Source organism: Rissa tridactyla, chromosome 4 (assembly GCF_028500815.1).
Source record: "Rissa tridactyla isolate bRisTri1 chromosome 4, bRisTri1.patW.cur.20221130, whole genome shotgun sequence".
NCBI lineage: Eukaryota > Metazoa > Chordata > Aves > Charadriiformes > Laridae > Rissa > Rissa tridactyla.
This window is the reverse complement of record NC_071469.1, coordinates 28,407,173-28,434,185: the sequence shown is the minus strand read 5'-3', so window position 1 is coordinate 28,434,185 and position 27,013 is coordinate 28,407,173. Positions and strand designations below refer to the sequence as shown.

Genomic DNA, 27,013 nt, shown 5'->3' with positions numbered 1-27,013 from the left:
CTGAGGAATCAGTTATTACTAGCACTAACAACAGCTGGCAAAGTAGTACACACGTGACTAAATGTCCTAACCCCCTTCACTTTACACAGCTTTCAAATATATCAGAAACTGCAAGGGACTGGACCCAGTACTTAATATGATCCTTTTTAGTTCTATGGCCTATGAAATTCATTTCCACTCTTCTGGTGAAATTGCCTCTAACGATGTTTCATAAAGAACTGCTTTCCAAATGACTGGTGTATGCAAGCCCGTGTTTCCAGTAACAACCTTTATGCCCACTAAAAAATTTAAAATCTCAGTTCAGTCTTCAGAGCACATACACGTGCACGATAAAGGCCACTTCTATCTAAGTGCTGTGTCACTGCTTGGCAGTAACATGTGACCCCATGACACGTTTTTTTCTTTGCTTTTTCAAGGCAGCCCTAGTTACTATACATTTAGACTCGATGGCTTCAGTATCATGATGGCAATGTTGTCTGTTCCTAGTGCCATAAAAAAGACCTCATGGACTTCCAATTTTTTAACACTTAGTGTTGGAGAGGTCCTGGTCTGCTGATGCTATTGCTCCCTCATACTGAACAGTGCCTCCCCTATCTAGCCTTGCAATCGTTCCATTGATAATATCACAGTTAGGAGCAATAGCCAGGGTTTAGACATATATTAAGAGCTAAGACTCCTGAGGCAAAGCTCAGACCCTTGGAGCAATGAGTACCCCTTGCACTTATAGGCTGTTTAATCATCTGAGGATCTGAGCCTCATCTTTTTCCTAACCAACTTTCCTCTCTGGATTTCCCAGTCACCTTGCCCAATTCAACATCCTACTCTGTGATTTTGTGAGCTTATTCCATGCAAAACAATAGCCCCCATGTTAAAGACTTCTCGCAACATTAACCTTTCTTGAAAGTGCTTTGAGAGCCATGGATAATAAGTACTATGAATTGCAAAATACATTAAGTGTTTTGGAGTCATTTCCACATGACTTAGTTCACAGTGGGCCTTCTCTCAGGCACCTACTGTAAAACACTGTGAGTCACAACCTATCTCAAAACAATTTCCAACATGAAACATCCTGTAATGTTTCATGTTTCTACCACCCTCAGCCACAATTTGAGAAACATTCTAGCAGTGACACATACAGCAAAAGAAAGCCGCTTTCCCTACTACACCATGAGCAATAACTCGTAAAGCTCTCAGTAGCTATGAAGAGACTTCTGAAAACCACTTTCTACATTCCAGGCAATGACTACCTTCAACCAAGAGTCCTGCTTGGCGCTAAAGTTTGTCAGCCTGACACAAGAGGAGTCCTAAGCACTCCAAATGGAACCACTTATAACAAAGCAGACCTGAGCCTGCCCAGACATCTTCTGGGAGGCATGAAACAAGGCAGGATCTTAAAACCTCCGGGCAGCCTGTTGAAATCTTCATCCTTCTGGGAGACTGGAGTCTGGGAGACTGAAATACAGTTTGAAGACCTACACAAAGCAACTTTGACAGCTTGCATATAGCACATGCTCTAAACACTAAATTCTAGTTTTCTTAATCTTAAAGAAATTAAGGAAATGCCTGAAGAATCCTAGTTTATATTCCAGTGATGTCCAAGGTCAGATATGACATTGCATGGTTATTTAATGTAAAGTCTGGACATTATAGGGAATTTTGCCAGTCAGCCAAGAAGATGTGCTGTAGGCTAAGCTCATCTTATAGGTAAGCTCACAGCAGTGGGAAGAAAATTAAAAAGGATGCAAAAAGAATAACGGAAATATGCAGGCACTGCAGAAATAGATGGTGCCGTAGCGCAGGGAGCCTACCTTGAAACAACAGCAATAACAGCGCAACAAAATTGTGAGAGGCCCCAAAATGTTTTCTTCTGAGGAGTTTACCAAAGAGATAAGAAGATGCTCCCATGGCAATTGAAAAATAATGATCAGTCTACAGCAGGTAAGTGTGCCCCTGTCTATATTCGCATAAAGTGAAAACAGAACAGCTTCCACAGGAATTTAAAAAATAAATAATAATTAGAGTTCATAAATCCAAAGACAACTAAACCCTGCCCCTCCATTTTGCTACAAACTATCAGAAACATAAACAGCTTAGCACAATTATTTCTATCACTATCCAGAGTTGTTTTTATTGTTCTCAATTTAAAGTTCTTTGAAACAACCAGACCTAAAGATGGGCAGATTGTTCATTTTCCACAAACTAAGAGGACTGGCTGACAGCCTTCTTCGTAGAAAGACTGGCAGTCTTCCATAATAAAGACTTTATGTCTGGATCCCTAAATTAATAGCTGCAACCACTGACCCAAAAGAATTTTGTTGTAGTAAAAACTGTCAAGCTGATAACTCTGGAGACTGAGGTGTCTCATTTATTCACAGAACAATTAAATTATAGAAGGCACTGGGCAGATTCCTCCCAACTATACCTTTCAGATGTTACTCCAATAAAATCTCTGCTCTGAAGCATCTCTGCTGGGGTGAAGGTGGATTTTTTCATGGCTGTGGATGAACCTGTCAATGGAAAGGGGCAATTAGTACAAATACCTGATTGCAGATGTGCAATGGGAACATCTGTCTCAGCAGAAAATACTGACATTCAAGACGCTTTGCAAAAGCCAGAGAACAGGCAACAGATGGCAGCAATTTTCAGTCACCAGTGACTGGCTTGGACTCCTTTCTGGCTAACAAGTGTGAATGGCTCAATTACCTGACCAGTTCCCTCAGACTTCTACATTTATCTAAAGCTGAGAGAACTGCATACTTGGTGACAGTTGTTTTTAAAATTTCCTAATAAAAACAGAGCTAGTAACAGCACCAAGTTCAGTGGGAGAGAAAGGATGCTTCGTTGCTCACAGGCTCTGACCCTACATCTTGTCCAGTGGCTAGAATGGTGATGTACACGCTCAGTTAAAGGGCCCGGGGTTTTCAGTGGGGTTCTGACTTTCTACCACAGGTCTGCCAGCACTACAAAGAGACCACAACCAGATGATTCAGCCTCCAGCAAAAATGCAGAAAATTCTTGATTCCGCATTTTGTGCGCCTATAATTAGTACCTACTGTATATGGAAACATACAAAAGCACATAAGCATATGAGCTCTCCATCTACCCAATGATAAAACCAACCTACTGCCTGAAGACAGTCCCCCTCCCAAATCCACAGAGCAAGACAAAGAAACATTTCGGATTCCTGGCAACCTACTCATTTCCCAGCACATGCTAAACAAAAACCTGCTATCTAACAGGGAGAGAGGATGAATTAACATAACCACCTCTCCACACAGCAATTAGCAAATGAAATCAAAACAAAGGAAATGTCCTCCATTAATCTTTCCCTGCCAAAGAGCACCCGACTGCCATATAATCCACAGCAATTAGCCAAATAATGGGAGCGCGAGAGATTTATCTTGAAGCAGGAATTAGGGAGGGCACGATTAATGTACTGTACATCACGAGTGCAGGCAAAAGCTGGTGATCTCTCAGTGCAGGGTTGTTTGAGGAAACTGCAAAGCTTAGTAGCCTGGAACTGGGTTGCAACACGTACACCCCAATATCCCCCTTTAACGCATCCTGAATAAGTCTGATTGGCAGTCACTGCACATGGGAGGATCAGAGCTCATACCCAAACTTACAAAAACAAGTCTCAGTGGTACACCTAATGGCTTACCAATATCTTCTGTTAAGATGGGCAATTGGCAGCAGTATTTGAACAAAAATCTGGGGGCATGCAAAAAAGGAAGCAGTAAAACAGTAGAGATATTGAATCTATGCCACAGCTCACAAGCAGGACCCATTCGCTCCATCAGGCATGGTACTATTTACCAGGCAAGATATGAGTCAAAATTTGGGACATGTGGTCCCTTTTTAGAAGACAAAGCAGAGTAACACCAAACACCTCTTGCTTTTATTGCGCATACCTACACTATCTCTTAAAAATCATCCTGCTGCTTTGCATGAAATAATTCTCAGATCTTATTTTTGCCATGAAATAATTCTCAGATCTTATTTTCTAAATGTTGCATGGTCTTGCTTTGGGCTACAGAACAGCTGCTGCATTCTAGCCAGAGCTGACTGCAGGTTATGTACGGCTGTTCCTGAATAGCAGGGGGTTTTGTAAGTTCATTGTGTGAGGAGATTCCAGGAAGCCCAGGAGTTTAGGTGGTATGGCCCACCAGGATGGAAAGATCCAGAGAAGTTCTGAGAGAACTGCCACTGTTAATCAGTATGTTCCCTCAGCTCTGCACACTGTGGGAGCTGAAGCCAGGAAAGCTCTAGAATAGCCTCTCCAAATGATACTGCTTTATGAGTATCTTGATGAGAAAGTGAAATTGCTTACATTCTGAGTATTTTCTTTCCCACTATTTAGACCTTTTGAAATCATGATGTTCTGTTGCTTTACACTTTTTGTTCTCATCTGTTGTTTTTCCTGCCCATTTACCTGGTTATTTTAGTGGAGACCTACCTCAAAAAAACCGCCTGCAAAACAACTGGGAATTTGAGAAGACTGAGTAGTACAAAGCTGGAAAAAATGCAAAGCCTCAGATAGGCAGATCCTCTGCTACAGGCCAGTTACAGGATCAGGTAAGAGAAGTCTCAACATGCAGAATACGTATAACTTGCCATTAGCTGAATATTTGTTAAATTAGAAGACGCATTTTCCTTTCTTCAGTTCCCTTTCTCCAGAGTCACATGAAAACTGAATACCAAATACCGAACAGCTTACAGGGACACCACAAAGCTCTTCCTTACATTTGCAGCAGAAATAGAGAGAGGAGAGAAAAGGAAGAGGGAAAATTAACTATCTGAAGATAAACAATCTTTGTTCTAAGCACTATTATTAGGCAACACAAGCCTAAAGGTCTGCAGTTATTTTAACAAAATGAACAAGTCAGTGAAAGAGCAATACACTTAAACAACAAAACCATTCACATTATGATTAACATAAAGTTTTTCTGTCATCCAACAGGCTGGCACAGAAGAAGAGATTTAAGAAGATTTACAAAGATGAAGACCTCTGCCATAAATATCTGTGCCAAAATTTTACTATGGGACTGTAAACAATTTACAGTCCTGTGACATTAAGTATAATAGGACACAAGGTAGGAACTGGATTCAAGAAAAGGCTTATTTCAAGGATATTTTGCACACTATAGAAAATGAGATTTTAACCAAGTGGAGTAGGAAGAGTCCAGATTCTGCAAACCAATAAAATCAATAAAGAAGTGGTGTGCAAATACCTTCTTTTCATCAACTTAAATATCAACTTACTCGGCAAGCCAACAGAGAATTTGCTTTGGGCAACTTCTCTCACAGGTGTTGCTGTTACTGGGGCTTTTACATACTCAGAGAGCTCAAGAGGAATTTTGAGGGCTCTGTAATGAAATGTATTTCAAGATGATCAGACTTAGCCATAGATAAGAACTTTACTCTACAGAAAGCCTAGTAACATTTAACCTTTCTCCACTGAGAATACATGGCTTCACAGATTCCATCAACTGCCATGCCACTGTACCTTGTCTGCTCCAGAACTATGCCTGATGTATTTTCACACAGCAAATATAATAGAAATAAATAAGGAAATTGAGACAGGGTGAACCCACAAGTCATTCCTGAAGAACCTGGATTGACTCATGTCTAATCTTGCAGCAGACTTTTTTCAATAGAGCAGAGAACTTGCTTCCAAAACCCAAAGTCTGTCCCCTAGTCCCAATGTATCATACTTCCAATCAGAAAAAATAACGTACCTTTCTGCCAAAGAATACTGCTTGTGAGAAAAAAAAATAAATCAGTGTTCATCTAGAGGAGTTACTAAAATTTTGCACAAGGGTTAAGAGCAATTTGAAAGACTCTACTCAGTAATAGTGTTTCTGTTTAGTTTTCTCTTCAATTCCACCTTAGATTTTATTCTTCCTCTTTCTCCCTCCTTTCTTTCCTACCCCCTTCCTGTCTTCCTCTCCAGAAAATCTGAAAATCTTTTCTCTATTATCCTGTCCTTTAAGCTTCACAAGGAGGACATGTTCACTCCTGGAATATACTGTATAGATTTCCTCTATGTGCTTAGCATACTCAAAAGTTAGGGAGTGAGATGCAAAAAGTAACACAAGTAAGAAGCTAGCTCCAGTGAGGTAGTTACAGCTATACAACAACATGAAGCTTCAGCTCTCTTGAAGTTCTCACAGATTTAATCCTTTTCATTTCCCTGGAGTTTCATCAGCTGACCCAACTGGGTCACTTTGCTCTGGTTGTGGCAATCTGAGGTGGTTTCCCACAAAATCATTTGAGCTGTTTCTCTAGCTCATGTAACACTGACTTTACCATTGCTCCCATGGGTCTCTTTCCTTTTTCAAACTGCTCATTTACTGTGCTTCATCAGTATTTTTACAAAGAAATGATAGAACAGAACAGAGGATACCATTTCTGGTCTCCTCTTTCCAGCATATAGCAGTCATTTACCAGGCACTGAAGAGTAATGAATCTGGAACTGTTTGCTACTCTCCAAAAGTGTTAGCGTGTTCTTGCCATCTAACATCAGGGATCTAGTTCTAAATGTGCATCAGAAGACAACAGCAGGTGTCCCTTACTGCTGCCTTCTGGGGAATCCTTAATAGCAGCAACACCAAAAAGTTGCACCAAATCATTCAATTTTTAAGCAGACATTTCCACCTTCTCCCATAGGGTCTGTCTCCTGCACATTACAGTCAATACATTCCCGTGACACAGAGATCAGTAAGGACCTGTCAACACAGCCCAGCACAAGCTACAGCTGCATCTCCATCTACTTACAGCAGTCTTTCTGCCAGCATTTGTTTCAAGGAAAGTAAGGGAGAAAAAAACAGCATTCAGCCAGTTTACCTGCTCCACTGCCTTACAAAATGGAAATGGAGAGCAGAACCTCAGAGACCAGCTGGTCAGGTTAGTGGCTGCATGGCTAGTCTATCCAGCTGTTTTCCTGTTAGTGGACTCATTACAAAGGAGCTACTGTTTGTCATCAATTTTTAGTCACTGGGGTATTAGTAGACTTCTCCCTTGATCCGTTCCTAATTCATATTTTAAATGCCTAATCACCTACACCAGCTAATGCTTTCATTTCCCACGTTGCTGGCTGAAACTCTTCCAACACGAGGGCTCTCATTGTCATCCAAGTATAGGGACGAATTCCTAAATTTCCTTGTTCACATAACGTGAGCAATAAACATGGTGGAATGCTGGCATCCGTAAGAGCATGGCCCAGCAGAATTCAGTCTGAACAGAGCTACAGCCACACAGGGCATTATTGATCGTCCGTACTCCGCCCCTAAGCAGGGACACTGTTGTACATTAATTTGACAGCAAGAAAATAAAGAGTGGTTGAAAAAGAAAGCCATATGTCAAGATTTTCTTCATAACAGACAGATTTGGAAAGAACAAAGTTCTCATTAGACTGACTGTTGAGATTCTCCTTTGTGAAACTGTGACAAATCTAATAGCGCGTGGGGGGGGATATTTTTTAATAGAATCAACAGACAGATGGATGAGGTTTCAGAGAGGCAGAGACAGAAGCGTATCAACTTCAGCCAAATACAAAGAAAGAGAAACTGCCTGGGAAAACGTAAATGAGAGTAACTCAGCATGGCTTGGTATTGGGAGCTGAACTTGCAGCTTTGACAAGGCTGACTTTAAGGCGACCTTCAGTGGAGCTCCTTAACAGTGTATGCTGGGCAATCGCTGGTAAATCTTTATTAATTTTAATTGGCGGCACCCATTTATAAGAACCATTAAAAAGGATAAATTGAGCCCATCCGGCGTAATGTCTTTTGTTAATTAGTTTGTCAGCACTGTTTTAATATCCCCTAATGACTTCATATTTCAGGCCTGACATTAAAGGAGACGCTGTGAGAAAGGAAATGGTCTTATCACCGTGTACATTTTTTTCTTTTTTTGAACAAAAAGTGTCCTTCCAGGCCTGACCAAGGTTAGGTGTCATTTAACGCAGACAGACAGGTACCACAAGACTTGGAAGGGCCCTATCACCATATCCAAACTTCACCTTGCTACTGACCGGCATGCTCTGAGATTTTCTCTCTTTACAGACCCACACAACAGCAGAAGAAATTCAGAGTCATCAGTCACCAAACTCCCACCCTCCATAGCTTGTCGTGGACTTGTCTCCAGTCTCAAAGCACAACCATGTAGGAAAAACATGGGAGAAACTTGAGATACAATTGCAGCAATGCCTCCCTTCAGTTCAAGCAGGTTAAACCTCACAAAGCTGAAGGTCTTTTGATTCACAAGGACATGCACAGCACCGACATCCTAATCTTACCACAATCTTACAGATTCTTTCTTACAGAGAAACTGATAGAGCACCACCAGAATGCTCTGTGTGTGAATCTGGAGAAATTTTTTCTCTAGGTATGATGTTTGGAACAAAGAGGAGTGAGCAAATCTGTGATTTTCGTGTCAACAGTTCTCTCCTTCCTCCCTTGTGCTCATCTTGTATTGCATGGAATAGCACACTCAAACTGCAAGTCTGGAAGATAAGGAACTTGAATTCAGTTACAAATGTTGGAAAAACATGGCTTTTCTACTTCCAATGAGAACAATATTTTAGATCTTTATGTCTCAAATAGTTATGAAGATTTTATATTAGTTAATAAATCTTAGCACAAATATGTAACCCTTTCTCCTGAATATGTGTGCACTTGATCAGTTTTATTCAAGGAGGAAGTGTATGAGGTAAAGGCCAGGAGAAGGATCAACTGTAGCCATCACAGGAGGTAAAGCAACCTATCATTCTCCTAGAGCTCCCTTTATGGGGTTAACCTGGTTTTTTTAGACACGACTGTCTCTGTCCTCACAGTTCTGCCACACATTTGAGCTGATGAACACTGGAATTATTCACTCCGGGAAGCATTTCCTCACTGTGAGCTCTGCAGCAAGTTTTATCCCTGCTCAGTTTCCTACAATGGCTTGATCAATCACAAGTCTGTATTAATGTAGGTCTGAAGTAACGTTAACTTTTTGTCAGTGAAGGGCTTGGTCTTGAGAGCTGGATTTTGTTAGGGTTGTTAACTGAAGATAACAATAGGTAAGCAATATGAAGAAAATAACATCCTCCACCAGTTAATATCACATTTGATGCTTTGGTGTCTAGTGTTAGATTAATTCACACAAGGGTGAAGTGAATAAGTGAGAAACAGCTAATAAGAAAATAAGCTTTTCCTCTGTCTTCCACATCTTTGCAAATCATGAAGAATTCCATTAATTGTAAGGTGTTTGCATTTATGCTGGTAATTGTAGAAGGAAAATTAAATCTTTAGCTGTCAAAATAGCAATTTTTTTCTGAAATTTTAGGGTAACCCATAAATGGCTCTTTATAAGCATCATACCGAGAATTGTAGAGAGGCACGTTCCACTTTGCTAGATCACCTTTCAGCAAAACAGAAACAAGTAATAACTGTAAAGACTGAATCAGTTACTAGTTTTATTACTGAGCAAAATCCTTGCCTCAAAGTCGATGGAAATCTTGCTGTAAAGATCTGGAGAACTAACAGGCTTTACTTTTTCCATTAAAATTTAGGGCTAATGATTTCACCGCGGATTTTTTTTTTTTTGATGGATACACAGTCACAGCACTTGAATATTAAAAGCTGCTCTATGATCTCCCGAAAGCCATCCTACTGTCATTGCAAGATTGTGCCATGTTTCATGCAGATTTAAAATTTTCAGGGGACTGCTAAAACTATGCCCTATGTGAAGCACACAGTAAAAGCATGCCTAGGGTGAAATAGATATTCCCAGCAGGCTGAACACCTCTTCGAATGTACTGCCTTTGCAGCTAATAAAAGTCTAGAGGTTTTTTTTCCCAACAAGCCCGTCTCATGTGCACTGATGTGCTCTACAGAATTCAGACTTTTATAATCAAAGGTCTGCATAACAATGCCAGCATTGCTGGTACTTAGTCTCCATTTTGCAGCTCTGACAAATACAAATTTACATAATAGTCTTTCATTTCTATAAAACAACATTATTCATGACAAGCATATTTCCAGTCCTCACAACAGAACAAAAACTTGTATTTCCATTGTCCTAGTATTTTCAGCTTTTATTGTACAAAAAATTATGCCTTAATTAGTTTCGCTATTGCTAGCTAGGAAGTGAAGAGAGATTATTTTCTTCATATGCATTAACTCAATGACAGTTGAAATTCACCTGGGAACTGAGAAAGGAGGAAACTAATATTCCAGTTTCCAGTCACATGTAAGAGCCAGAGAGAAGAGAATTATATTTACCACTGCCAAAATGTGGCAAACAGGCCTAGGTCTTCCAGTCTGTTCCCATATATATTCCCACACTGTTTTCACCTGTTGATATCTTTCCTACTTTCATATAAAACTTTCTGTCCTCCAGTACGTCATTCTTGCTTCTGGTCTTCAAAATTTAGGTATTCAATAACCACATTTCCAAATACTAATAAAATGCCCGTATTTTAATAACATTTTTGAAGTTTGAAAATGCAAACCCTGTGCCTAATATATTTCAAGTGCTTTAATAAAATTTTAATACTTTATTGTAAAATTTTAATAAATTATAAGTTTTATCCAAAATGCAGCCAAATCCAAAAACCCCTCACATCTTAGCACTTAAGAAATGTGGCACCCATTAAAGTAACCTGACCAGTCTAAAAAAGCCTACTTAATTATTTTTATGAATTTATATGAACAGAACTACAGGCAGGCCCCATCCAACCCATGAGGGTTGGACTAGATGACCTTTAAAGGTCCCTTCCAACCCAACACATTCTACGATATAGACCCTGTACGTGCCAGCCCAAGTTCCCTGACTGATCCTCCAGGCTGATTCTGGCCTCATTATCTGCCAGGAACTTATACATATTTATTTGTGTGCATCATTCGGTATGTTGAAAATTTTCCTTTCCGCAACAGCGTATCAAGTTGGAGTAAGACAGAGATCACAAGCCGTATTTACAAGAACATTTTGTTCTTAGTAAAGCTGTTATTAATAATAAAATCAAGCTGTTCATTTTAATAGCAGATAACTACACGCGATACATCCAGTTCACACAGAACACTCATGCGCATGCCAAGACACTAACTTGTAGTTACCAGATTGGAGCCACAGCTGGGAGGCCAACCCCAGCTGTTTCACCAGAAGCAGAGGATTGTACTGATACAACAAGGGCTTCCAGGCAGGTGTTCAGAAAGTGCTTCAAGTGGTCCCTTGTTTCAACTAGTGTGTATGTATATAGCTGTAGTCCCTGCCTACAGATAGCAGCCACCACCATCAGGGATGCGGTGTGTCACGTATCCCACTGTTGATCCTTGTGTTTGCTGGTGGTCTTCAGCAGATTTGGCTGACTCATATGCTAATATATCTATGCTTGTGGATTCAACAGCTTCACTAACCTCTGGAGCTTATCAGGTTTTGGGAGACTTTCAGACATGACCTCTCAGCACACACTGTTCCTCTCTTTGACATGCTGTCTTCTGGTGTCTATTTCTACCCCCACATCCATAAATACCTATAGAATCTATTCATGCTCACACAGAAGAGGTCTTTACAACACACACACAGGAGATCTGATGCTTCTGGGGAAAAGCAGAGCTTTTAGGTGGTACCACATGAACTGCGCTGTTATGTGCAGTAGCTCAAGGAGACAAGGAGTGCCAACAGACCTGCCAAAATCAGAGTAAAAGCTACAAACTGAATTGTTTACAGTCAACATGAATCTTTTTTTAGGAAAACAACACAGAACTATAAAGGTAAAACAAAGGTAAAGTCAATCAAATGCTTTTTGATTTAGCGTATTACTTGAATAATTGATTAAAACCAAGTTCAAAATCAGGCCTTTAAAAAAGAAACAACTTTGAAAATAACCCAAATTTTTGGTACCTGTTTTGATCATTCATCAAGAGACGACAGGCTAATTCTTCATCAGAATCAGCTTTGTAGCTTATATCTCAGCACTGGAAAAAGCAATTGCCTGAGTTTCCCCCATGGGAAAAAAAAAAAAGGAAATAGAATAAAACACATGAACTTGTATAAAATCACAGATGTCACTATTTGTGACTGTCACATGCTCCTAAATCCCACCATCACTTAGCCAGCAACTTCTTAGTCCTGCATCATGCTGAGCATTCAGCGTCAAAGGAAAGCACTGCTGTGCTACCTTGCATTTACAGTTATAGCTCTCAAACCACCTTACAAAAACTGCCCAATATCCTTATCCTCATTTTGCAGGGAAGAAACTAAACACAAATATAAGTTGTTTGATCTTGGTGGCAGAATCAGGATATGTTTCCTTATATTTTTTCTGGAAGAATACTAAATTTTTTCTTTTCTTTTTTTTTTTTTTTTTATATGAAGGACTAGAAAGTTGAGGCTGCATATTTCTCAGCTCTCCTTTAGCAAGAAAACCATTCATCCTTCTCAAATTCCCTTATTTTTTTCACTATCCCCCCTCCCTCTAACTTTTTCCCAAACCAATTCTTGGTCACAAGTGACAGAAACCTTCAGTACTAATCTTTCTAATGAAAAGTTCCCTCTCTGGCTTCAGACTTGTCACTTATAATCTCACAATTTTCTCTTAGTCCACTGCTTTCCATAACAAAAACAGTCACAACTGTAATAAAAATAATTTCAAAAGTAAAGTGGTTTTATAATGACGTTCATAAAGAAATAAAAACTTACTGAAATCAATTAATAGGAGTTCTGTGGCTCCTGTTCACAGGACTACACTAAAATTTTCTCACAGAACAGAAACTAAGCAAAGTCAAGCAAACATGAAGATAAATTTCTCCTCAGTGAATTGTCTTCAAACATCTGATAGCTCACCCCCATCCCTTGTCATCAACTTTTATTTGCGTAAAATAATCCACTGAATAATTCATGTGAACAGTCTGGATATGGAGCCTATGTACAATGAGTGCCTTACATGTGTTTTGTAAAATACATAATCTTACTTCCATTCTCCAGCCAAAAATAATGTAATTTCGAAATAAATATCTTGCCAAGAAGCTCCAGTTCACTTTGTGGCACCAGTCCAAATTAAACTCACTATTTGCAATGAGATCTTTCAATCAACTTGTTCACAACAACATAGTTTCAAAACCAACAAAAGGACACCAAAGAGACCATTTCATTTCAGATTTTGTCTGAATAATCCTGAGCTACTCTCAGTATTTTACTACCTTTGTGGAGCAACAGCAGCTGGATCCCAGCTCACACCAAGATGAACATTGCTGCTGAGCCCAGCTGAACATTGAGACTGGGCAATGAAGGTAGTGAGTTGCCACCAGATGACAGAGAGCATCCCCACTTTTGATTTTACCTTGGTAGAAAACAGCAGAGAGGCCCTTTGGAAGCAACGAACGTGACAGTCTTTCCCTGCCTTCTCCCCATTACATCATGGATAGGCCTCTCACAACAAGCAGAAGAAAACTGGGCCAGGGACAGGTGAAGTGCCGATAGCCAGGTTTTACGCGCGCAATTTAACAGATTGAGCACTGCATTTGGGGAGAGGGATGGAGAAGATGCTCTCAGTCTAATCTGAAAATTACATTGTGATTTCAAAATAGGACTGTAGCAAAGTGAGTGCAGTCATCTGCTTCACTAGCCACACAGTGAGACCAATGTCAACAGAAGGTGCATCGTGCTTTCTTTGCCAGGAGCTCAGCTTCCCAGTGAGGAGAAAACGTGATTTCTGCTGCATTTCACAGGTTGTGTGGGCTCCCATGGCCTGTCATTGAACCAGTTCTTTGGCCAGGGGTACAACCTGCTGTGCTAAGGCTCCCTGCTTTCCTTCTGACCACCTGTGCTGGCCTAGACATACATGCCGGCTGAGGAAGAAATTTTGTGTTTAAAATTGTTATTTCCATGAAACATTCAGCATACAGACACAAAGTTTGTACAAATAGCCAAAGATATCATAAATCCGTCACCCCAGACTCTACGCCGTGTGTTTTAACAATTTGTGCACTTAAATGCATGAGCTTGATATTCTGCCAGCTGGCCACTATTTAGTCCACTTTAATGGAATCAGAAAGACATGAAGCAACTTTACAACCTTTAAGTAAGCCAAGACTAGCCACCTAGATCTTTTTGTATTATAACATCCTGTTAATCACTGCCCACCCTAGCTTTGCACAGTGTGTTCTGCCCTCACAAGTGAGCTGAGCTTGTGGCCAGGAAGATAACCCTTAAATTCAAAATGTTTTCTGTTCTGCTCAGTTCTGATCTCAGGAAGTAGATTAACTGATTCAGCAGCAAAAGTCTTCTGCCAAGTGAAATTTTCATCCATGGTTTTCTACCTGAACCAGCCAGTGCTTGTTTGTTGTCTTCGTGCTGAAAGTCTCTGCTTTGTCCTGTTGTAGATTGATTATAAGTGCCCTCACAATGATTATTAATGATATGGTGGATCAAATTTATTTGTATGAAGCTCTGTCAAGGTTAAAGGCACCAGGGATGAGTTGGAATGGGTATGTTTCCATTCTGCCTCCAAAGAATTTGGAGGCGCCAGCCCCATATGCCCTTCTTAGCCCAAAAAACCAGCATCTGCAAGAAAGTGGTCGTAGATTATGTCAGACATCTCTTCTGAGAAATGACCTCTCTACCTCTGTTTTTGATACTGAGACAACTTCACTCATGTATTTTCTGTTCCAACAAAAACATGAATTCTGGATGAAGGAGAAGAGTCACAACTTCCCTCTGATGATCCTCCCTGCTGTCCTAGGGCTACATAAACAAAAAGATAAATGAATGACAGAAAGCCTGCTTGAGGAGACCCTTCAGAAACTTAAAGATGGGTTAACTAAAACAAAGACAAATATGCTGAAGTTTTCTAGAGCTGAGAGGAGTTTGGCATCTCAGAAACTCTTGGAGGTGTCAGATGCTCAGGATTAAAATTGGCATGTAAAAAGGAGCCAGGAGGGGCTGGAGACAAAGAAATGCACATTAATACTGGTTCTGGTATTGGTTTTGTTCAGTATCACTCATCAAAGGAAGGCAGATCCCAGGGATCCTGAAGGAGTTTATCACAACTGCAAAAGACTGCTGCAGAATGGGCAAATGCTTAAATAAGAGATGTTGCGAGAAGACAGGAGGGGTTCATCAAGGGTAGATTGCAACAGAAATAGGACAGCTAAAGAAATTAACACATTTCAAGCCAGGAGAAGGATTGAGAAAGGAGCAACAAAGACACAGAGATGAGGGATGGCAACTAATGGCAAATATTAAAGTGCATATGAAGAAGCAATATTTGGTCTCACCTCTCTGCCTGGGAAGATCCTCCTAGAAGCTATGCTAAGGCACATGGAGGACAAGGAGGTGATTCAAGCCAGCCAGCATGCCTTCATGAAGGGCAAGTCTTGCCTGACCAACCTAGTGGCTTCTATGATGGAGTGACTACATCAGTGGACAAGGGAAGAGCTATTGATGTTGTCTGTCTGGACAACTTACTTCTTAGAGAAATAAGGCCTTTAACACAATCCCCTACAACATCCTTCTCTCTAAATTGGAGAGATATGGATTTGATGGATGGGCTGCACCGTGGATGAGGAATTGCTTGGATGGTTGCATCCAGAGGGTAGTGGTCAATGTCCAGATGGAGAACAGTGACAAGTGGCATCCCTTAGGGGTCAGTACTGGGCCAAATACTGCTCATACCTTCATCAATGACATAGTGGGATTGAGTACGCTCTCAGCAAGGGTGGTGCCACCACACAGCTGAGTAGTGCAGTTGACATGTCTGAGGGACAGGGTGCCATCCAGAGGGACCTGGACAAGCTTGATAAGTACGCCCGTGTGAACCTCATGAGGTTCAACAGGATTGTTCAGGACACACTGGAGGGCTTTGCAGTAGTGAGAACCAATCTTTACTTCCAAATTTTATGGCTTCTTGTGGGTTGGACGCATCTGGTGCACACTTGGAACCACAGCTTTTGGTTCCATTTTTTCCAAAGGATTTAATGTGTGGTTCACACACACCAGAATCCCCCTGTAAGATGAACCAGCATGCAGTAAATGAGGGCAACCAGATCTGCTTTAAAAGCACATTACTACTCAGAAACAAAGCACCAAAGCAGATGCAGTCAATGTTTGTTTAAGGCCACTGTCTCTATCTCTACAATAGTTTGTGGATCAATTCTCAACTAAAATGAAGACTGAATATCCATCTTTGAAGCATTCTGAAGGTGTACTCCCTAGGACAATCCAGTTCACAAATACCAGGACAAGGAACTTGCAAGAGTTCACAGTGTTCTTCCTAGGGTGTCTGCCTGGAAACCAGGCTTCAAGAGATCAGGTGATTGCTGCATGACCTTCCAGGAAATGTTGCTTCCCCTTTGAAATACCTTGTCTACCACAGGAATCACATAAACAATACTGACACACTTGTCTATTCTTTAAAAAACAAGTTTTCCTAGAAGGAAAATAACAAGACCAATAAAAGCTTAAAAAAAACCAACCCAAACACAATAACAACAAAAAAACTCCCCCACCACTAAGGGATTATTAACCTATTAGTTCTGTCTATGCTACATAGATGCCAGTGAGGAATTTTATTAACACTATCTATGCTCCATGGAAGATGCTCAAATAGCAGTGAGCTACTTTTACTGTACATGAAAAACTGCAGAAAGCAATGGATGTTTCTATTTTCATTTAAATCAAAAATTTCCTTGTGTATTGTTGCTTCACAAAACAAAAACCCTAGAAAGACTGTATTTAATAAATGCATAAGTGTGATACCTCATGGAATTTGAAATATTTTATAGTTATTTTAGTGTTACAAAATTTTGATTTTTATGCTAAGATTTATAAATATTAAAATGTGATTCTTTTTCACCAGTGTGACTAGGAAATTTGTGTTTTGCAGTTGAAAGCCTGGGGATTCTCAAAATTTCTATTATGCACAAGGAATCAACACCTAACAAAACTGTGTCACAGGAAAAAGAAAGCTGAATGAACACTGCAAGTACAGAGCTTCTGGCATGAGGATTACACAGTAGAGGGAGCAGTTGCCCTGACTCACTTTTTTTCCTTCCAGCATTAGCATTTCTGTAACTGCAAATTATTCTAAAATGAGTTTGTAGACCAGTGTAGTAGTTTTTATTAGACCAAACACGATAGCTGAAAAAAAGGGAAAAAAGCCTTCAAGAACAGAAATTCTTTCTGAGTACATATTGAGAACAAGAACTTTGCATTCACTTAGATAGACATTGATAAAGCATCCAAGAGAAAAAGCAGCTGCTACCTGTGAAGCAGTAACATTGTGTGCTTCTGTTAAGGAAAAAGAAATAGGTAACTGCTAGTGTGAAACAGTGAGAGTTTGTGGGAAGAAAGATTGTCATTCACTGTAAAAACAGTATTTCCACTGAGTCTACTCTTTATGGTAACAATTTTAGTTCCTAAGATAGCTTGCAGGAATTGTTTTGAGAACAAGAGATGAGAGGTCTGGGGTGAACTAACCATGTATGTGTTTGTCCTTCACTAGTTGTTTGTGAGAGTTTATTCTGGTACGTTGTCATTGCCTAGTTTGACCTATGAAGTTTCCAGGACACCATTTGGTGCAAAGGATGAATGAGGTTACATTCTTGGCAGTGAAAATATAGCAGCTAGAGATGTGGCAAATTAAATCTGAGGAGTTGAGAGACAGAAAGACTCTTCTTATTAAGAGACAGGAAGACACTCCAACACAAAATGTATCCAGAAAAGGTGCCGCAGGTTTCCTAACACTGTGTGTATGGAACCTCCAAGAGAAAACATGCCCTATCCTACAGAATTAGTGTCACTGCAAAACAAAGCCGTTGTAGCTCACACTATTCCCACATAAACATGTCAAAATCAGGAAAAAGATGAGCGGATACATTCAGTGATTTTTATTAATATCTGAAAGCAAGAGTCACTCTCATTCCATTTTTTAAATCTTTACTTTTCTAAAAGAAAAAAAAATATAGCAAATTTTCTGTTTGCAGTCTTCTGCTTACCAGACTATATAGACCAGACTACATGTTTAGTTAGACCAAGTGTTAGTCTTAGATATCTTTTCTTTTACACCCTTTAATTCTTACCAATATAATAAAATCAAACACTTCAGCGTTCCCTTCACTATGCAATCAAATCAGCTACAGGACTTAAAACCGAGAAAAGGATATTTGCTCAATATGGGTCCCAAGAAGAGCTACTCAGTCATCTGTGAAAGAAGTAACTCCTCAATTCATGATTAAAAACAATACCTGGATTACTTTCAGTAAACCAGGACAATTTAATCTATAATAAGCTGCCAGAAGTCAAGAATAGTAACATATAAGAACCAGTTTTATCATAACACATGACCTGAAGGTAACCTCCACCCTTTTTAGAGACAAGTGCGGTGACAGATGCTGCCTGCAGCATCAACTTCCTCTAAACATCCGCTTCTCAAGATAAACAGCATCAGTGTCCTGGCCAAAATCAGTGCAATTGTCTCTGAGTGCGGCTGCTACCTGTATCTGCCCTGCAGCTGGCCACATTCTCACCCTGGATATCCTGTCACATACAGCAAGGCTACTAATACCCAGAAGTAAAAAACGACTCTACACATTCAGCACTGAGACAGGCAAGAGTCACCACCAAAAGTACAAAGGGGTGACTGGCCAGCACTGTAACCCAAGTGACCAGAAACTCCACATGCAACTAGTGAGGATGTGGCCCTTTGTAGCAGCTGGTTTCAGGCCAAGGAAAAGCTAGACATCCACAGGGATGGCTGCGAATTGGCCAGTCTCCATCCACAAACACAGAAAGCTGCTGCAGTTCAACCCACAAGTGTTCTTGGAATCTGCTTGCTACAGCTTTAAAAAGGTCAAACAGAAGGTGCTCAAAAAAGTAGTTATGCTGTGATCCCTCTGGCTGCTTCAATTGGGCAGCCAACTCTGCCTTGTGACAGACAGCTGGGAAATGCAACTAGTGAGAGATTGATTTGTATCCACATTTAAGCACTTGCGTTTCATGCAGGCACATGAATTGTACAACAGGAATTTAGGGGATGGAGCAGCTGCATTATGAGGAGAGATTTCTCTCCTTAATGTGGAGACATGCAGGCTGAGGGGGACACAATTGAGAATTACACAATCATGAAGGTGGTGGAGAAAGTGAGAGCAGCACCGTTAATCACCGAACCTTGCAATACTAGAAATATGGGGGCTCACTCAAACTATGTGCAAGATCGGTTTAAAACAGACAAAAACAATAACTTTCCTTTACAAACACAGCATGTAGTGAACTTTGGTCACGTGAGACTGAGGAGACCAAAATTATCAGCAGGCTAGATAAAAAGAGCAGGCCATACAAAGAGGAATAATTTACGGGCAGTAGTTCCAAAACAGGTAAGGGAATGGGCATAAGTGTACCTCCTAACAATCCTAATCCAACAACTGGATGTTGGGAAAGAATGAGGGGAATGCACAACATGAAATGGTGCGGATCGCGTCCTGGTCCCATATAGTATTGTCTGCTGTTACTGCCCGAGGCAGAAATGCTAGTCGAGGTGGGCCATAGATTTGGCACAATAAGGCATTTCTGACACTTCTGTGCACGAAGCCATGGCTGGAGAAAGGCCGTGGACACCATAGGCCTAAGAGGCCTGACTCACTGCAGCAAAAGCAGCTGGTGTGGCTTTACCTGTAATTGCTGTCATATCACATACCATGCTGAAAAATATGTGCAGAAGTTATAAGGCAATAGGCATACATTTTGAAGAAGTTCTGGTACCTGTCAGAGCATTGAAGCTGAACTCAGAATCATTTCTGTCATATCCCAGTAGCTGTAACTACTGAAGTTTTGGGAAAATTCCTTTGCTGTTCTCCCCTACGTGCAGCTCCTGCCTGTAACGCTCCCTGCTCCAGAGGGACTCCATGATGGCACTGGGCTTTGTCCCTGTTGTAGTATGGACTTCTCCACATAACTTACATCCAAACAAGCTCACCATACAGCTTCATAAAGGGGGCATCTAACAGTGACAAGCCTGGCCCTTTCTCACAGTATGAGAGGACAGAGTTTTAAAGGAAAGACCTGCCATTTGCTGGCATTCAAGCACGTGCTGACTTCCTCTGAGCACAACAGACTTCACCTGTTTCCTTCCTTCCCCTTTCAGACCCCACAGCTGTGACGGATACGTTACTAACACACACAGCACATGTGCCACACATCCCTTTATCTTCCCCTCTCCATTTCTGCCCCCCCTGAAGAACTGAAAGGAAACAAAGCTGGGCAGAGTTATCTGGATGTATCTAAGGTCCAATCAAAGACTCCTGCAGCCTGACAGATTGACACAGCTACTGCTCCTCCTAGGTATTAAATGCCACCTCTTTTCCCAGAATTTTCCATAGCTACATATGTATTTATATACTATGCACCCCAAAAGCCTTCTGGGGCACAGAATTTGCTGTATTACTTTAATTACTGGGTTAAATGCAGTGGCCATGACTCTAAACTTGACCCAACAAACTTACCCAACTTCGTGTTATAATGGATGGGTGGGAGGATTTCTGAATACATTTGAGACTTCCCAGGAAGCCAGGTAAGAGAGGGAGTGATCTAATTTCAGCAGAGCCCGCTCCTTTCTCAATTCTGAGGGAAATGTCTGTCTCTATTCTCTCTGAAGCCTGCCAGGCCAGTGGGAAGGTACAACATTTTTCGTTACCGAGATCTAAAAAATATTTCCATGCACTAGCTCATTTCTTGGTATTCCAAATTTAACCTGAAATCATAGCTTTGTATAACACAAGAAGCCAAGCACTGCCCAGGAGCAATAGAGATTTTTACTTAGCTCCTGCGTCAATGGGAACTGAACAACTGGAATTTGTCCGTAAGTATGTGGTAGCAGGATTAGTTACACTGGTCCAGTAGCCTAGATAACAAGCCTTTGGAAATTACAGCAAGAAATAATAATTAAAACTACCCATTTCCTTCACCTAGTATCATGCAGGTGTAATCCATCTGTACCCTTAGACAGAATCCATTCAACAAGGTTGCCTGAGCTAGCAGAGACCTGGGCTGGATGACAGAAGTCTGGTCCAGGACTAGAATCCTTCTCAGTGGAAGTGAACAGTGAACTGTGTCAACTCTTCTGATACTGAGAGCAATAAATGAGAAAGTTAAGTTCTCAGCATGAGAAAACAGTTGATCTTTGCCGAGATCAGTTTCTTTTCAAATAATTTTTCCTCACAACTGAGCTATTAATGAGACTACCTCCCTCCAACATCCTAAAAACAAATAATCATAAAACCATATGATCCTAAGGTGATTCTGGTTGTGGGAAAGGGATAGCCATGTAAAATATTCCTAAAAACAAACAAACCATGAAATGGAAAACAGAAGCAGGAAGACATTAGAATGTGTTAAGAATAACCAGGCCTTGGCATCAGTCATGAAGCAAGAAAGTTACTGCTCACCAGAGGCTGACAGCACACAGAAAAAGTAGCACTGATCAGAAATTATCTCGAAATTTCAAGTTTTATAAATGCTCAATAAATCTCAGGCCATTTATTAGGAATTACTTTACTTTTCATAGTCTGGAGGCGAAAAAGATTAATTATGCGCATTTTCATTACCAACCACTAGATGTCCCTCCTCCCATTTTGTTCTCTTGCTTACACCCACTGTAACATTTTTACCCTAAAAAGTGCTAAGCAATCACTCTACAGAGAAACAGACAAATGATCAAATAGGGCACAAAGCTTTCACAAACACAGCTCTTTTTTTGCAAGCCTGAAGTAAAAAAATCTAGCTTTCATATACTCACCGGTCAAGATGTTTTGGAGCTGAGGCCTAGATTCAGCACCACCTCCAATCAGAGAGGGTGAAAAATACAATCTCTGAAGTTTCAGGAACAGGCTTATTAACTGTCCAATAAATTTCCAATTCAAACACTAACAAAGAGAATAACTTGGGTGAAAAGCAACACCTCTTCAGGCTCTGCAGAGTCCATTATACTCCCAGAGCATGAGCCTTGAGCCCTGCAGTATATTCCTTATATGATATTCTCTTAGAAAACATCTTTTCAGCCCGCATCCAGCTAAAAAAAAAATCAGCTCTTTGTACAACAATTTAACTCTCATGTAAATCCAACTCTACATCCAAAATCTACAGTAACAAATACTCTCCTCTGTGTGAATAGATGGCACTGTGTGGCATCAAGTGTTTTCAATATAATACCTACCAAAAAAATGTAATGCATTAGTGAATGCAAAAGTATCAATACTAGATTAGCAGTTACCAGCAAACCAGGGTAATAGTGAAGAACTGCCTTGTAAAATTCTTTGAGGATAGAGCTGAATTTGTCACAATTTGGATAGGATTCTCTTCAGAATAATTCCTGTGCATTTTCTGGCCCTTGTTTGGCATCCTAACATGCTAGTTTTCCTCTAAGCAAGGGGACGTATACTGGAAGGAAGCAAAGAGGAAAGGCTGAGACATTGATAAAAAAAAAGCAGAGCTGTATTCTAGGCCGCTTTTATACTGGGAAGTGCATTTTCTTTTCTTAAGGCTCTAGATGTTTTATTTCTGGGAAATAAACTGGAGAAAGAAGCCAAGAATAAAGGTACCACTTGTAAATCACTGAGACTGAGCATCTCCAGCTTAAATGGCTAATTTTGTGGCTCTGCATCAACCTGTTTAAATTTAGGTCTTCAAAACTCGGTATTTTTTAACAAACAGGAAGTACACAAACACTCTTGAACCCAACTGGCATGCAAACTAGGACACTAGTGCAGCCTCTTGGGTGCCTTTCTTCTGCCCTGTATAACTCAAGAGTTGGCAGAGGCTTGGAGAAGGTTTGGAGAAGGAAATGCTGCCAAATCCTACAACACTTTTCAAAAAGTTCTGTTCTTTACACAAGCTTTTCCATGTTTCGGCCGGAGAATTTTTCCCCTCTTATGAGAAATTTCAATGGAACTTAATTTAAAAAATTGCATTTGGAGTTTTTCAACCATTCTCTACATTTAGTGTTGATGTTACTACTAAAACAAAAGATGGGATTTTTGCATCAGGAACACTGCAGCTGCACCCACTGTCACTCCAGTTTCCTCACGCTTCCTGTGCTTTCAAAGATGGGATAGAACACTACTGACTAATGCATTGTGCAAACAAGAAAATGCTTCCACACTGCAGACAGCACAAAAAAATAACACCATCTTCAAAATAACCATCTTCACGTTGTTTTCAGTTAATAAACTGGGTATAACAGGACTATGAATTATTAACCAGGTCAGGGAGGAGGGATCAAGAACTAGGAGATTAACACTGGCAAGAAGAATGTACCATTTCTTAATAGAGATACACCCAGTTTTTTAACAAAACATTTTACTAATGTTCTTCTAATACATTCCTCAATGTATAACAATTCCTTCCAGTCTTTGACTTAATAGGGCAGATCAACGCATCCCTACTCTAACTTTAATAAGGAAAAGCAAGATGGACAGTGAAGAACAAACTAAGCGTTTCCTTAGCATAACTAATCCCATTCCAACCTATTCTCTCCAGTCCTCAAGACCCATCTTGTTACAGGAATTAACCCACTTTCCAAAAAATATTGAAGAATTCTTTACAGATGCACAGAAATTTTATTCACTTACAGTTTACATAGCCTAGAAAGAAAATTAAAGAAGGTTGGCTTGCTGCTTAGGAGAAAACCCGCGTTAAGTGGGACTGCTCTGCCAGTGTCTTCCTGTGTAATCTTGGACAAGTCATTCAGGACGAGTTTACAGCCCACAGCAGAGAACAAGGCAGAGCAGAGCTGCGAGTTCCCAAGCCAAGAACCACACGTGGCACAGCACTGCTGTGCTATTACGAACCAGAGTCAGCACGTGGAAGTGGTGCTAAAGGAGTTAGCTGGCTCGCTCCACCAAGCACGCTGCTCTAGGTCAGGGATCACACAGCCTGCTTAGGTGTCTTTTCACCTACAGTAAAAACACGTGCTTAAGTTCTCTATCTCATTTCTCCATTTGCAGAATGAGAAGAGTAGGACTTTCATGTTTTGCAAGGACATTGCAGGCATACAAACAAGAGAACTGGGGAAGCACAGACAAAACAGAGTACCAGAGAGGAGGGAATCCAGCACAGATCTCTAAAGCCCATGGAACACTTGAAAGTTTCTTTGCTGCAGTAACTTTATCCCAGGCTTCAGAAAAAAAACCCCATCTATTAGCACCAAATGACAAAGTTAAAACTGGAAATACTAAGGATCAAGCTGTGAACAGAAAACTGCTCAGGACCTATCTGACTGAGAAAAAAGTTAATCAAAATTTTCTTGAGGAAATATCTTTGCTCTTGGGAAATGTCAGTTTATTGAAACTTCTTGAAGAAAAATAAATTTCTGCTAAGAAAGATTACTCAGGTTCAGGGAGGATTTTCTAATGAAACCGAAAGGGAGAGGCGCCAATTCCAGAATGTACCAACAATCTGCAGAGTCAATGATAAGACAGACTTAAGTTCAAATCGCACACATGATGAGACTTGGCACAGGGAATTGAACCTACGGCTCCAGATAAGTTCCTGACCTGGCTACTTGGGAGTAGTGTGCGTCCTTTGTATACATAATTGAATGCTCACTCTGACCCGTGTAAGAAAGACTCACATTATAGCCCAAGGTCAGCACACCTGTTTGGATCTGAGAAATGTATGCTTAAATTTCTATAAAGCATTGTTGGGACTTGAAAGCAGTTCTTCCAAAAACCTAAATAAATACCCTGCGTGTTGGTGTACTCATTATTGTGGTTCCAGTTAAATCTTTCAGAGGTGTCTGTTCTGTACTGGTGCAGAACAGGAAAAAGGGTTTATGGGATAGGAGCCTGTTTCCTCTCCACCTCTAGAAAAAATATCAGATAGATAGAAAGGAAATTAAGAATTTTATGATAAAAGAACCGTCTAGCTTTATCTAAAAGGTCACTGGAGAAGATAATTAACTTTAAGATCAGGTACATTTATTCACAATTTATGTTCCACCATTTTTTACTACTGTAACTTCAGTTTTTAACTGATCTATGTCTGTTTAGCATTCACATAGAAGAAAGCTCTACTAACTGTTTTGTGACTCCTAAAACTGGAGTTTGCCACTCTCTTCAGAAAAAAAAGCCCCTTTTCCTTAACAGCTAAGTAGAATACTTTATACCTGCTAGCTCTTCAGCTTCTTTCACTGAAGTTTGATGTGAAACCGTATCAGGCTATGGTCTTTCTCTGAAGGAGATAGCTGAACTTACAGCTCTTTCACTTGTCACACACGCATCATGGTGTTTTTTCTGTTCCCTATTTGGATGAATAAATCTTCAGGTGCCAGTTCTGCACGCAATCCAAAACTCTAGCTTTTGGTCTCACACCCTGCCCCTAAGCTGGGGTGGCAGAGAGCACATAAGATGATGGGCTGTTTGCTTCCTTTCTCAACCCTGAAACTCCACACCCAGGCCCTGTCCAAGTCCCTTTCATCAAGCAGAGTTATTATTAAGAACAAATTAGAAACTCCAAATAAAACAGTCCAATTGTAAAGTTCTGATCACCATCTATACTCCTCTCCTCGTTCCAGCAAGGCCTAACCTTTCAGTCTTCTTCAGTCCCAGTGTGAATCTCCACATGACAGATGATGCGTGGCTAGTGTATGAGCCGTGTGACAGACAGGACAGAGAATGCCATGCCACAACGTGCTGGGTTATGGGACAAGGTAATGTCAGTCAGTTGTGTGATAACTCAACTGGCCAACAATAAAGGAAGATAAATGCAGAAGTGTCACAAATATTTGCTGACATTTTATAACTGGATTAGATCTAAATCTCCTCTCTCAGATCTGACCTACACAGGAAAAGTAACCAGTATGACTGCACCTGAATAGGAAAATGCGTGGAGTCACTCTATCAGTCTCTGATTAAGGCATTCTTAGGTGCCCACAGAATAGGACTATTCTGGCACTGCTACGCCAATCAGCCTCCCAGACAGACTAAAGGTTGTGCAATCAAATAACAGATGACTTGCTGTTATCTTCTGAGATAGTCCCGATTAGAACTGAGGTAAGAGCAGAATTAGGGGCAAAGGTAGAATTCCTGCTCTGGGCAAATATCTGGTGCAACATATGCATACTGCCCAACAGTATACTGACCTCATAATGGTTTTCTGCTCAGCAGAGAATTTCATCGCTCATGAAGATCTATGTATGGTCTGGATAAATATGTACATACATATGTATGTATTGGCTAAAACCAGTACAGTTGTGAACTGGAGAAAACTAAACACAGATAGAGGAAACACCACATAAAAAAAAACACTTGAAACATGATTTTCAACCCTCTAACTGAAAACAGGTTAAAACAAAACAAAACAAAAATAAACAAACAGATCAAACACTTAAAAATGGTTGTTCACATAATGTATAAAAAAAGATACTACAAAGACAACTTCCATTAAGCCACTCTGCTCTGATGTTCCACCCTGATACACACTGTTTCTGTCATTTAAGTGCAGTAACTTGAATCCAAGAGGTTGTTTGTATGAGCAAGGATCATTCCTGGAAGCGAGTCGAGCTTACTTCTCTTCAAGAGATCCCTTCAAATCAGCAAAACCTCTCCCCACCTTCAGTGGTCAATACATTAGGCCATAAATTTTCAGACAAAGAAAGGGCCATAAGGGATTTTAACAGGTCATATAGGCCCTTCCCCCTCCTCCCAAAAGCAGGATCAACTCTTAAGGAAATCCTGACTGATGACTGATGAACAATGCTTGAAGCTTTTTAATTACATGGACTCCATATTTTGCTGAGGCCATTTCTTCCAGTCTTTCACTGTCCTTAAGGAAAGGCTTTTTTTCTAATGTATAATCTGAGTCTTTCTCATTACATTTTAAACATGTAATACTTCTTGTGCTATGTACCCTAGGCATACAAGACATGTCACTTACGTATCTAAAGAATGTACCCTCTTAGGCTTCTCTTCCCCTAGACTTAACAAATTCAGGTCTCTCTTATGCCATGCAAAAAAAACAAGTTCATAAAATCATAGAATGG

The 27,013-nt window shown here is 40.4% G+C and overlaps 1 protein-coding gene across 9 annotated transcripts in view; it reads right to left on the bottom strand.

The window, feature by feature from the left end:
- The window catches only part of ANGEL1 (angel homolog 1), a 92,889-nt gene that overhangs the window by 28,527 nt on the left and 37,349 nt on the right, over nucleotides 1–27,013 (bottom strand). For 8 of the 9 annotated variants that reach the window (XR_008466333.1, XM_054200845.1, XM_054200836.1 and 5 more), the window contains one exon: nucleotides 2,423–2,507. Coding sequence is in view for 7 of the 9 variants with exons in the window: in XM_054200845.1 (XP_054056820.1) it covers nucleotides 2,423–2,507 (85 nt within the window). In the remaining 2 variants the exon portion in view is untranslated. Of the gene's footprint in view, nucleotides 1–2,422; nucleotides 2,508–11,886; nucleotides 11,978–27,013 lie in introns of those variants that run through there. The other variant, XR_008466334.1, reaches the window with a different exon arrangement.